The 12538-nt window shown below is 41.5% G+C and overlaps 2 protein-coding genes across 7 annotated transcripts; one reads left to right on the forward strand and one right to left on the reverse strand.

Annotated features, from left to right (window-relative positions):
- Window positions 1-1159: 1159 nt before the first annotated feature.
- LOC147321212 (uncharacterized) lies at window positions 1160-9258 on the reverse strand. Of its 2 annotated transcripts, none has more exons than XM_086309537.1 (5): window positions 8919-9258; window positions 7176-7461; window positions 6962-7089; window positions 5785-5827; window positions 1160-5710 (listed from the first exon to the last, which is right to left on the reverse strand). In XM_086309537.1, the coding sequence occupies exons 1-5, from the start codon at window positions 9125-9127 to the stop codon at window positions 3113-3115; spliced, it is 3264 nt and encodes a 1087-aa protein (XP_086165663.1). In that variant the 5' UTR covers window positions 9128-9258; the 3' UTR covers window positions 1160-3112. The 2 variants fall into 2 exon arrangements, with proteins under 2 accessions (XP_086165663.1, XP_086165664.1); XM_086309538.1 differs by having other exon boundaries at window positions 7176-7534; window positions 8919-9031.
- Window positions 3907-12518, forward strand: bkgd (beta-keto-L-gulonate decarboxylase). Of its 5 annotated transcripts, XM_086309541.1 has the most exons (11): window positions 3908-4126; window positions 5411-5606; window positions 7314-7420; window positions 9950-10039; window positions 10118-10216; window positions 10374-10447; window positions 10534-10635; window positions 10768-10944; window positions 11165-11314; window positions 11401-11517; window positions 11652-12518. In XM_086309541.1, the coding sequence occupies exons 4-11, from the start codon at window positions 9973-9975 to the stop codon at window positions 11823-11825; spliced, it is 960 nt and encodes a 319-aa protein (XP_086165667.1). In that variant the 5' UTR covers window positions 3908-4126; window positions 5411-5606; window positions 7314-7420; window positions 9950-9972; the 3' UTR covers window positions 11826-12518. The 5 variants fall into 5 exon arrangements, with proteins under 5 accessions (XP_086165669.1, XP_086165667.1, XP_086165665.1 ...); XM_086309539.1 differs by having other exon boundaries at window positions 3908-5606; XM_086309543.1 differs by lacking the exon at window positions 7314-7420 and having other exon boundaries at window positions 3907-5606; window positions 9965-10039.
- Window positions 12519-12538: the final 20 nt, after the last annotated feature.

Genomic DNA, 12538 nt, shown 5'->3' on the forward strand with positions numbered 1-12538 from the left:
TCTGGCAAAATTGAGATGAGACTTTGTTCCTTTTGCCTTAGCGATGGTTTTCATCTTGGAACACTGCCATGCGGGCCATTTTTGCCAACAGTCTCTTTCTTATATTGGAGTCATGAACACTTGGGGGGTCCAAAGCTTCTTTTTTTGCTTTTATAAAAGGCTTTATAACCTTTTCCGGACTGATAATCTCAGTTAATTTGTTTCTCATTTGTTCCTGAATTACCTTGGATCATGGCATGATGTCTGGCTTTTGAGGATCTTTTGGTCTACTCCACTTTGTCAGGCAGGTCATATTAAAATGATTTGGCAACCACAATGATGTAGAAATGGCAAACCACAGCCCTCACTGGTTTGCTGTGCTGCATGTGGATACTCAAATTGTTTCTTGGCCCAAACAAATCTCTGCTTGCTTTTCCTTAGTAGCTATTTGACCATAAAGGCCTGATTTGCGCAGTCTTCTCTGAACATTTGGTGTAGAGATGTGTCTGGTACTCAAACTCTGTGTGGCATTTATCTGGGCTCTGGGGTGCTGTTAATTTGCAATTTCTGAGGCTAGTGACTCGGATGAATTTATCCTCAGCCCCAGAGCTGACTCTTGGTCTTCCTTTTCTGGAGTGGTCCTCATTTGAGCCAGTTTCATCAGTGCTTGATGGTATTTGCAGCTACACAAAGACGCATTCAAAGTTTTAGCAATTTTTCAGACTGACTGATCTTTAGTTCTTAAAATAATGATGGACTATCGTTTCTCTGGACTTTGCTGATTGGTTCTTGCCATAATATGAATTCTAAAAGTTGGTTGGTACATAACTGACAGTCCTGACTTCTGCACAACTGATGGTCCCAACCCCATTAAGAAGGCAAGAAATTACACAAATGAACCTTAACAAGACACACCTGTGAAGTGAAAACCATTTCAGGTTACTACACCATGAAGCTTATTGAGAGAAGGCAAAGTTTGCAGCGCTGTCAACAAAGCAAAGGGTGCCTACCCTTATCATTTACAATATAAAACATATCTATGTATACATGTATATGTGGGCAAAAGAATTAAAACAAACAGTTGCTAAGCTTCACTTCAGTCAGTGTTTCCGTAGTTTTCTTTTCCCAAAGAAATATTTGTGTTAAACTGTCAATACTGTACCAATGAATCACAATGACTGAAGTTAACATGCTACCATTAAGTAAAATATTTTTGTTACAGTGTCATACTTAATTGTATTTGAACCTCAATTTCTTCAATTTGAGGTTTCGTTTGATATTTTTTTCCCTGTTGAGCATTTCTTGAGTAATTGTTTTTTTATAAGGAGCCGGGTTTTATTTTATTTTTTGTCACTTTTTTTTCGTTCTCTTATATACTTACTTTGTAATGGTCTCTCTCTCCTCACTGGAGAGGAGAGAGAGACTGACACAGTTGCTTGGCTCTGCTCCACAGTCAGTCTTCCTCAGGACAAGTTACAGTGGAACTATTAACATTTCTTTTTGCATCTTGTGCCTTCCTGCATTGGATGTTTTTTGCAAAAATGTTTTTCAGGTATTCTGGGGCACATGTTCAAACAACAAAGGTATATTTCTTAAAATCATTTAGTAATCAAAAGACACAAAATCATCTTTTTCACCCCCAAAAATATATGTTCAAAGCACCACAACGGCCCAATATCACACAGAACAGTCACGTGATATTAAAGAGAAGCTGTCAATTTAACCCTATCGAGTGGGCAATCACAGCGAAGCAGTTCATATCAAGTTGTAGATTCAAGCTGCTCAACATATTTTTGGACACCAGATGTCACCAAAGAGGACTTGGTTGGAAAGCTTTGAGTAATGAATGAATGGGTCACAGAACAAAAAAAGCACACTCATTCAATAATTGTTTAAGTACTTATTCTATAATAAGTACTTCAACAAGAGAGAGGAACATAGGGTGATGCATGGAGGGAATTGAAGGAAGTGCACACCGGTGGACTACATTCTTATATAGAACACCCAAAAGAGGATCCTGTTCATCTAGACGCAGCGTTTTCAGTGGGAGAAACGTATCCAGGTCACTTCTTTAGACTCAGCTGACCGCACGTTTCCCCAATCTTATAAACAGTACTTTTGCATAATAACTGAAACTAGCACCACTGAAGGAACAATGGGCTGGGAGGTCAGTTCCTTGATCATTAACATGCAAATACTCATGACCAATGGCCATGAGTACCATTCAAGTATCAAGAAGAAGTGATGACGGCAGCAGCATCCTTGCTGGAGATGCAAGAATGAGATGGTTTGGACATGTGCAGCAGATAGTGGATATACTGGACAATGGATGTTGACTATGGAGCTGGAGAAGCTTAAATTACTTAAGCATAAAAACACGGATCAATACTGTAAACTACACAGACTGCCATAGAGTAAAGTTAAAAACCCAGTCATGGAAAAACTAAATAATTTATCATTTCATCAGGGTAGATCAGTGGTCCCCAACCTTTTTTGCGCCACGGACCGGTTTATGCCCGACAATATTTTCACGGACCGGCTTTAAATACAACAAAATAAAACTAGTACCAGTACCGAAAAAAAGAAGATTTATTCATAACACACGTGAAAAGACCCAGGAAAACAGAGTTTACGATAAAAACGATAACAAAATAACGCTGAAAAACAATAAAAACCCTGAAAACCATACATTTCACACCGGAGCCTCAACTCTCGCGGCCCGGTACCAAACGACTCACGGACCGGTACTGGTCCGAGGCCCGGGGGTTGGGGACCGCTGGGTTAGATGGTATTGAGGTCAAATTAAAACTCCAAACAGCAAACTCCCAAGCAGATTGTTGATATATATTCAATGCGGTATTAACTTGCATAGCTAAAAGTACATTTCTTTGAAATAATTACTTATTAAATGAATAATGACTTTAGTATTCAGAAACTTTTATTGTGAAAAAAAAAAGTATTAAAATCATCCATCATGGTTTGTTTTGATGACATGCTTTTCACCATTAAAAAGCTCACAGAGCCATTATAATAAAATGTTTTGACACAAAATAAAATGGTAAAAAGTCACTCAGCAGTTACATTGTAAAAACACTGATGGGTGTTTGTGTCCCAGTGACTGATGAGAGCTATTTTACTGGTACTGACTGTGTGTAAGAAAGTCCCCACTGGGATTATGAAGGGTGCGCTTGAGCTTTTTTGGCTTGTTTTTCTTGATGCTGTGTGGAGAGGGCAGCGCAGAAGTCTTTGACAACTGCGTGGTGAAACTGCAATCAGCTGTTCGTTTTCGCTCTTTCATGTCAGTTTCACGCCCTTCTTTGGATGTGATTAAACATCCATAAGATTGTTCTTTACTCCATAGTGAAACATTATGAGCAGATTTCCCCTTTGTCTTCTTTTTGCTGTCTTTTCTGGGTGTATCTAAAGATGGTGAAGCATGTTCAAACAGACTTTCCGATTCAGTTTCTTCACTTGCAGCTGCTGGAGTTTCTTGGATATTTTTTTCCCTCTTCTTTTTTAACACCACAGCCTCATCAGAGCATCTTGTATCAGCATTTTCTGATCCTTTCACAGGGGTCGCTGACTTGGTTTCGTTCCTCTTACGTTTCTTTTTCTTCTTCTTCAGCCCTGTGTCAGACAGGGCCTCCTCAAGTTCCTCAAAATCTGGTTCCGGATCTTTTTCCACACTCTCTTGTTCAGTTAACATTTTCCTCTTCTTCTTTTTCCTGACTCTGTCATTAGATTCGTCCAAACTTACAGTGATTTCTGCTGATTCAGCAGGACTGCCGGTGCTGACGCCTGGCTTTTCAGCAGCCACAGATTGCAAAGGACAATGTTTTTCTTCCTCTGAATGAGCAGCTTTTCCCTCGACATCAGCACCGAGGAAGAAAGATTTCCTCTTCTTTTTTTTCCGCTGCACAGACAACAGATCAGAGCTTTGTGCCACAGTGTCATTGGAGCCCTCCATGCTTGACATTTTTTTCATTTTCTTCTTCTTCTTGGTCATCAGTAAACCAGCATCATGGTCTTCAATCTCATCTGTTTTCTGTGGATTTTCTTCATCTTCGGGAGTGTTAGATTCATCTCTTTGAGATGACTTTTTGTGCTTTTTTCTTTTTGCACAACTGGATTCCAAAGTTTTCTCAAGGTTTTCCTGAAAAGCTTCAGTATTTCTGAAACCTTCACCTTCATCTTTAAACTCTTTCTTTTTCTCTGTTCCTTTTTTCTTCTTCTTTGTTGGTATCTCCACATCATCGTGAAGAGATTCAGGAGCGGTGTTGCACTTTAACTGCTCGACATCTTCCTCCTCACCATCGTTGCTTTCTGACATTTTCTTTTTCATCTTCTCCTTTTCGTGTTCTTCAGGTGACTTCTTTCTTTTCTTCTTTTTCTTCTTCTTCTGTTGTGAATGAGGAATGTCACTCTCCTCCTCCTCCTCAATCACTTTCTCATCCAGAGATGTTGCAGCGTGCTGAAGCTCCAGCCTCCCCTGACTCAGGCTCTGTTCTTCTTCTGCATTTTTGTTTTCGTTGTTGTCCTCTTTCACCTTCTTCTTTTTCTTCTTCTTCTTTTTCTGTTGTGTATCAGTCACGTCACTGTCCTCCATCACAGTTTTTCCGGTAACATCAAGCACGCTGGTGACCTGTGACAAACAGGGAGTCTCCTGCTCCACCTCAGTGATTTTGTCATTCACAGATGCGGCATCGTGCTGATCCTCCAGCTTGTCCTGACTCTGGCTCTTTTCCTCTTCTGCATTTTTGATTTCTTTGTCCTCTTTCACCTTCTTCTGTTGTGAATCAGGAACGTCACTGTCCTCCAAACCGATCTTTGCATTAAGATCCAGCTCATTAACAGTCTGTGATAGATGTTGAGTCTCTTCCACTTCAGTGATTTCCTCATTCAAAGATGATGCAGTGTGCTGATCCTCCAGCTCGTCCTGGCTCTTTTCTTCTTCTGTATTTTCGTTTTCTTGCTTGTCCTTTTTCTTCTTCCTCTGTTCTGAATCAGAGATGTCACTCTCCTCCAACCTATTTTTTTCATTAAGCTCCAGCTCGCTGATGGTCTGTGACAGATGAGGACTTTCCTCCACCTCAGTGATTTCCTCATTCACAGTCAGTGCAGCATACTGAACCTCCACCTCCTCCTGACTTTCATCATCAGCTTCTTCTGCACTTTCATTATGTTCTCTGTGATTTTGCTTCTTCTTCACTTTGGTTTCACTGCATGTAGCAACATTATTGGTGTCACTCTGGAAGAAACTTTGGTCTGCAGGCTCACTGTCTCCCCGCCCTTGCTGGGATAGCTCCTCTTTGTTTGAAACTCTGCACTTTTGCATGCATTCCTTTGGACTTTGTGGAGGACTGCTGTCACTCAGCTCATCCTCCATTTCTTTTCCCTCAGAGCTGTCTCTCTTTTTACTGTTTGTCTTTAGAGTTACGGTTTGAGCGCGGACGCTTTGGGGTGTGAGCTGTTTATTACTCGTCCTCTTCTCTCTCAGAATGCTACAAGAAGGATCTTCATCATCAGAGCTCTCCAAATCTGAAGACTGTGCAGCTCTCAATGAGGGTTTCTTAGCTGGTATTTTATGTAACACAACCCCCCATCCTCCTGGTGGCATTTCATCACCAGTAAGTCCTTCCGTCCACTGTTTTCCTTTACTATTTCTCTTCTTCTCGCTATACCAGGACTGTGAGTGTCTCCTTTTTGATGGTATCACAAAATGCTTCTTTGCCTGTCAAATGACACACAACTTAGGGCCTGTACATGCTCATAAAGTGCTCATTATAGTATCAAGAGCCTGCTTACCACCACTTTCATGTCCTCGTCTCCTACATTTTCTTCTTCTCCCCTGAAATAGAAGAAAGGAAGTTGTTGAATTACCAAACATTTCAGCTGTATTTCTTAATGCCTTTAATATGCTTTAGTGTATTTCAAAGTACTTTACATGCAGCTGATAAACTGGTAAAACGTGTCAGTAATATGTTTGAATACATCTGTTCAATGAAGGTTTCTTTTTGGAAGAAATGGATGTAAACAAAGCAAAACCCGACAGATTCCACATTCAACTTTACACTCTGGTGACAGATTTCACCCTCTCTCAGAGTCCAGTTCCCACTGCTCTAATGTCCACTCCTCGTGTCTTAGTCCACACAGCTCTCTTCTTACTATTGGCTAATTCACACGCACCTCTTTTGCCTCAGTTCTGCATTGGTGCTTTTACAAATCGGCTCACATTTTGACAGATTTGAGACCTGAGCTTTACGTGGCTGTGCCAGCAGATGTTAGGCAAATTTATGTGGGAAGAAAATCATCACTCCTTCAAAAGTGAGATATGTCTGCAGCTCTAATCTGAGGTGATGTTAACAGTTTGTTTCATCAGGCTGGTACCTTCTGCAAACACCCCCTCTGCAGTAAAGGGAACTTTCATTAACACTTTTCTGGAGTAGACCTCATCATCGTCTGACAGTTTCATTGCATGCGATGGGTTTTGAGGACTCAACTTACTTTCAAGTTCTTGACAAAGACAAGCATCAGTCCCTGAAGGCCAAAGAGGATGGAGAATGTCAAGAACTTCACCTTCATGGTCCGATGATTCATTTTTCGATTTTTGTTAATATGCTATGAATGATCCTACTTGTGTCTCTCATGGTCTAAATACATAAAGGAGGAAAACATCCCACCACTCCTCTTTTGACAAGACTCGGGAGTTGCTTGAACATGTTCCAGAAGAAAAAGTGGCAACTTTGAGGCATCTGAAACACAGCCTGCTTTCTTTGCCATTTTCTTCGCTACATTATTCACCAGTTTCCAATATATATTACTGTTCTACAATGTAGTGAGAATAGCAAACATGAGACAGAAAAAAAATGATTCAAATGCATAAAAGGAAGTGAAATGCAGTGTAAAAACATAAAAGCAAGCTTTAAAGGCAACTAAGGAAATCAGTAACAAAACAACATTTCAACTAGCATTAAAGACTTACTCTGATATTGGAGATATGCACTCTCCATTCATGTCAATTGCTGGTAAATTTGACTCCAGATCCTCTACGGTTTGATAGCTCTGTTGCAGCTTTCTTATACAATCAAAGAAGGCCCCCACTGAAGAATACTGGAACAAATAAAAGGCTTTAGTTCTAACATTTGCTGGCATTTGCTGTAACAAGCGTGTGCTCTGCTGCTGTTGTTTATGCTTACATGTAGCCTCGTGTTTTGCACTTCACTTAAAAAAATGCCCTTGGCTTTCGGCATCTTGTCTTTGAGGAACGGGAAACTGTACTTTGGCATTCTGAGTTTTGTCTCTTTTTTTTTCCTTTTACTTCTGGTGTCTTGAAGGGAGGCCGAAGGTGAACTGTCATCTTCACTTTCCTCTCGCTCTCTGGGAGACGTGAGACCTGATCGTAGGCCGCGGCGCTTCCGTCTTCCTGACCTCACGGCCTCAGGTACAGGCTTCTGAGTGATGAACAGGCTGTCCGCTGAGTCACTGCGCAGACACAATTATATGGTCAGTGTGTCAAGCTCAAGAGTTTTTGCAGTTTTCAAAACATTTTCATGACCTGGAGGCAACAGACAAACAGACATATTTTAAACACATTCAAGTGCGAATCCATTTTTCTAGAATTTGGTCCTAAGCACATCCTCAGATTTGGGCGTCTAAAATCACCGGCTACTTTGTGAAGTGTACATTGATTTTGAGATCTGCTGGCCACAGAGGCAATTTGAGTGCAAAGAACTCATTGTCGTGCTCAAGAAACCAGTTTGAAATGATATGACGATGGCAGACATCAGAAGATGGCTTGACTTTGGCGATAGAGACATAGTCAGCAACGATCCTCAGACACGCTCTGGCGTCAAATTTAGGGTTGGTTGGCATCAAGAGGATTAAAGTGTGCCAAGAAAATATCCCCCACACCATTACATCACTTCAGTGGTTTTCGATGCTGATATAAAGCAGGATGGAATAATGCAGACAGATACTCTTCTGCATATCTTGGATGTAAAATGTAATTGAGTAACTGTTGGCTTCAATAATGTTCACAGGATATTTTCTCTTTTTTTGGATCATTCGCTGTAAACCAGGGCAATAGTTCTGGGGAAAATCCTAATAGATCAGCAGTTTGTGAAATACTTGGACTTCAGCACCAACAACTATGCCACTTTCAAAGTCACTTAAATCACATTTACTCCACATTCTGATGCTCGCACAGGAGTTCAACTGCACCACAGGAAAGTGACTGTATTTAACTTTTAAAAAGGTATTGTTGAGGTTTTTCTCAATCACCAACATCTGTTTCAGCCCCTCCACCTGTAGGCCTTTGGGGCAAGGGCTTACTTATTTTTTTATACTCAATTTAATATGTGATATATTAGTTTGGAGAAATGAGCTCAGACCCTAGCGATCAAACTTTATTTTTATTCTGCAAAACTGGAGGTTTCCCACTGAAAAGTAGGCCCTGGAAAAATATGTTTACTGAACTTGAGTGCAGTATCGTGTACAGGATAATGAGTGAAACTGGAGGAGGTGGTGTACAAAAGCAGTAACACCCTGACCATGAGGAGGAAGGATGTGTGGTGTTGTGGCAAGGAGAAAGGTGCAGAAGAGTACAGAGGATGGATGGAGGATATCTGACCGTTCTTCCTTTATTACATTACAATATAGAGCATTTATTTAGCAGACTGATGTCAATCTTCTGACACAGTACACTGTTTACCTTGTTGTACCGTGTTATGGGATCATTGCAAGGAAGACTATCAGTTTTTCTTTGCATTATCTACAAATCCAAGTGCTCTTTTATGAAATACAATGTTAATATTGCGTTCACGAAATTTGGGGTTATCTTTAGTGTGTGTGTGTCTGCATGTGTGTGCTGTTTGTGAAAAATACAGACATGTAGATACATTTGTCAGAGTATCTAAGCCGGAGTGACCTCCACTCCTCACCTGTCTGCTTCAGTGGGCTCTCCTTCGGCTGCACCATCCTCTCTGTTCTGACTCGAACAGAGAACAGAAGAAGACTCTATAAACCTCGAAATTCTGTCCACATATTCAGGAGGGAACGTTTCCAGCACAAAATCCGATGGATCCGCTGTAGCAACTTCAGCAACAGCGTCGGATTCAGTCCACTCATTGGACCGACGCACTTTCGCCATCGTAGGACTCACCGACGGATCCGTGAAAAATCTTAGACATGAAACACGTAAATACAAGAATCTCCACCAAAACACGTAAAACACTCCACATGCGATTCGACCTGGAAGTGTTTAGACGTCACCGAGATGACGATGGTCATCTGACCAATCGCCAAAGAGGAGACAGACGATACTAAAAGAATCAAGAGGTTACAGTGTTTACACTTCCGGTTTTGTCTTCAGCTGAGCTCTATATAAGATGTTTTTTGTGGGTTGATGGCTCCTGCATCAACTCGACATAACAATGAGCCTCACGCAGAGATAGAATTAATATTAATATTGCAATTAGCAGTAATAATGGTATTAGTTCCGTTCAGACAGCGAAGCACGAGCAGCTCGTTTTCTGTATGAGACTGTGCACCAAACCGGCTTATACACTACATATATCCACAGTCTGTTCAGCAACTTGCGACAAATGTAAAGTGTCTCCTGATGTGTGAATCACATTCATCGTCCTTGTCGTGGTCTGCATTATTTAATGAGCTCTTGTGCAGTTCATAGAGTTGGGAGATTTCCCGAGCCCAAAGACCCCACATCTAGAGCCAACCAATAATAATGCTTTCCTTTTTATCTAGAGGGAATTATTAATTATTACGGCGAATATGGGCAATTTTTTGTTCGATTTTCTAAGTGAAAGAAATAACCAATGTCTTTAAATTGGATGAGGAAACACTTCCGGGGAGGGTTATCATCTTGTTCTTATTTACTCTTTGTTTGAAGTTAACCCTGGTCCTGTCCGCTTTTTCTTATCCACTTTCCCTGCACCTCTAAACTGTATCCCAGCGCGCGCACTCTCAGGTGGATCTATGGCAGACACCAGCAAAACCGAGAAGGTTCAGCTGCACGCCCCAGATCTAGAAGAGCTGCGTGGCGGTAAGCTCTGATATATAAGCGCAAAGTTGTGCATGCGTGTTCATGTGACTCGGCGCTAATGAAGGTGTTTGGTTGCAGTATTACAAGCAGGACTGGAAACCAACTTTGCTGAAGTTCAAGTGAGTGTTGTGGAGTGTCCGGATCTCACCAAAGAACCCTTCCAGTTTCCTGTCAAAGGTAGGAGCCTATCAAGAACACAAGTGTGATTAAAAACGAATGCATATGCATTTTGGTCAATTTAAAACACTTCATAAAACATGCATATGAGTGGGGATGAGCTTCATTTGCAGACTGCGTATCAGAAACGTATCTTAATTTCGCCTGTACCCTGCAGGCTTGTGTGGAAGCCCTCGCATCACTGATGTTGGTGGTGTGCCATATCTGGTGCCTCTGGTCAGAAAGGAAAAGGTAGGTTTTAAAATAAAAGAATTGCATTGAGAAACTTTAATGAAAAGTTTTGCTAAAGCATATTCAGCATCTTCTTCTACTGTCAGGAATACAACATGAACACTGTATCAAAGGAGCTGGAACTTCCAGGCGCTTTCATCCTCGGTGCAGCAGCTGCTCCCAATAGAATAGTTGGAATGAACGCAGAGGTGAATTGCCTTCCTTCTAATTCAAAGTGCTTCACTCAGCAAATGACCTCAGTATAAACTAGCTGTCATTATAATCTTGAAAGGGCAGTTTGGTACGGCAGCAGTCAGTGGAATGAATGTTCTTGTCCACAGCTGATGCCTCTGGTTCTGACCGAGGCAGGGGGAAGGCCCGCAGTGAACAGCAGCTACTTCTCCTCCATCAACCCAGCTGATGACCAGTGTCTGCTAGAAAAATACAGCGACAAGTTCACAGACTGCAACTTTGGGCTGCTGGGAAATCTGTATGCTTGCGAAGGGAAACCTGGAAGGGTAATCAGTCATAGCCTTTTAAAAAATGCACTCTCATCCTGATTTGGCTTTTGGAAAATAACGAACTAGTTATACTTAAACATAATTATCTGTAAGTTAATAACATTGCTGATGTTGTTTTGCGTGAACTTTAGCCCCATTTAATGAGAGAATAAACATTAACAAGAGTTGTGTGCCTAAACATGCTGAGTTGGTAGTCTTCACCCGTGTGCCTCTGCAGGTCATAGAGGTTCAGGCAAAGAGGAGAACAGGAAGTCACAGTCTGGTGACGGCCTTGCGGACGAGCCTTGAAGCTCATTACCCTGATAAAAGTCTGGCCCTGGGAGGCACCTTCATCATCCAGAAAGGGAAGGCTAAAATCCACATCATGGTAAATAGTGGACATGACACAGAGCATGTTACAGACTGCTGCTGGCACAGCCACGTGCTTTGATTTGTTTCCTTGCCTGTCAACAGCCAAGAGAGTTCTCAGTCTGCCCCCTCAACACCAACGATGACGTCAACAACTGGCTCAAGCACTTTGAGGTCAGCGCTCCACTCATCTGCCAGTCGGTGCTCGTATCCAGAGACCCTGTAAGTTAAAGCCAATAGACTCACACCTCAGCGTGATGCAGAAATATAAAAAGATCTGGTTATAGTTTTATTACCTGATTACGGTGTTTTTGTTCAGTAGGCTTCTTTGTAATGTCCGCCTGGTTGCTTTGCAGGGCCTGGACCTGCGTGTGGAACACACCCACTGCTTCAGTCACCACGGAGAAGGTGGCCACTACTACATAGACACTACACCTGACAGTGTGGAGTATCTGGGCTATTTCATGCCTGCAGAGTTTGTCTACCGCATCGACAGGCCGAAGGAGACCCACGGTGTCGGACGAGATTAAAAAACTGCATAAAACATGTTGGCAGCACAGAATCTTCTGATAATCTAAACTGAGGCGACTCATTGATTCATTTAAAGCATGTTACATTTCACACATAAAAAAGTCACTGCACATGAATCAATAAAATAAAATAAAAGAATCCCAATGAAGTGATCTGAATTGTGTGAAGGAAAAAAAAGGTGGACAGTGACATCACAACGCTGACGTACTTTGGACCTTGGCCTACATTAATGCTTGCTGACTCTACTGCAATCAAAAAGGTTGTGCAACGTGTTGCAGGCTAGACTGTTGCAGTAGGTAAAGCTTCTTAGAGAAAGCTAGCTTTTTAAAAACCTCTGTGGCCAACCTGCCCACACCCTGGATTCACTTATTTGTATGATTAGGCCTCTTGTGGGTGTGTGCACAATGTGCTTGATTAATATCCACCTCACATCGCTTTCTTATACTTCCACTTGCTGAAACAGGGTAGAATAGCAGTGCTGGTGCTTAGAAAGACCAGTGGTGTAAGCGTATAACTGTGTACACCTAACCAGTGATATTGTTTTAAAGTAAATCAGATTTTAGTGTTTTAAATCCATCTTGTGGCATTTCAAATAAATCTTTCCTCAGTGGAAAACTGTCACAGCAAAACCGATGGAAAGATGTGTTACTTGTAAAGAACTTTGTCATTTAATTAATAAACTAAGACAATGATTTTCTTCTGAGTGGCTTTT

The sequence above is a fragment of the Aulonocara sp. 'chitande type north' Nkhata Bay genome, linkage group LG10 (assembly GCF_057382095.1).
Source record: "Aulonocara sp. 'chitande type north' Nkhata Bay isolate Kocher_YH1m ecotype deep benthic linkage group LG10, A_spYH_male_GT1.1, whole genome shotgun sequence".
Taxonomy (NCBI): Eukaryota; Metazoa; Chordata; class Actinopteri; order Cichliformes; family Cichlidae; genus Aulonocara; species Aulonocara sp. 'chitande type north' Nkhata Bay.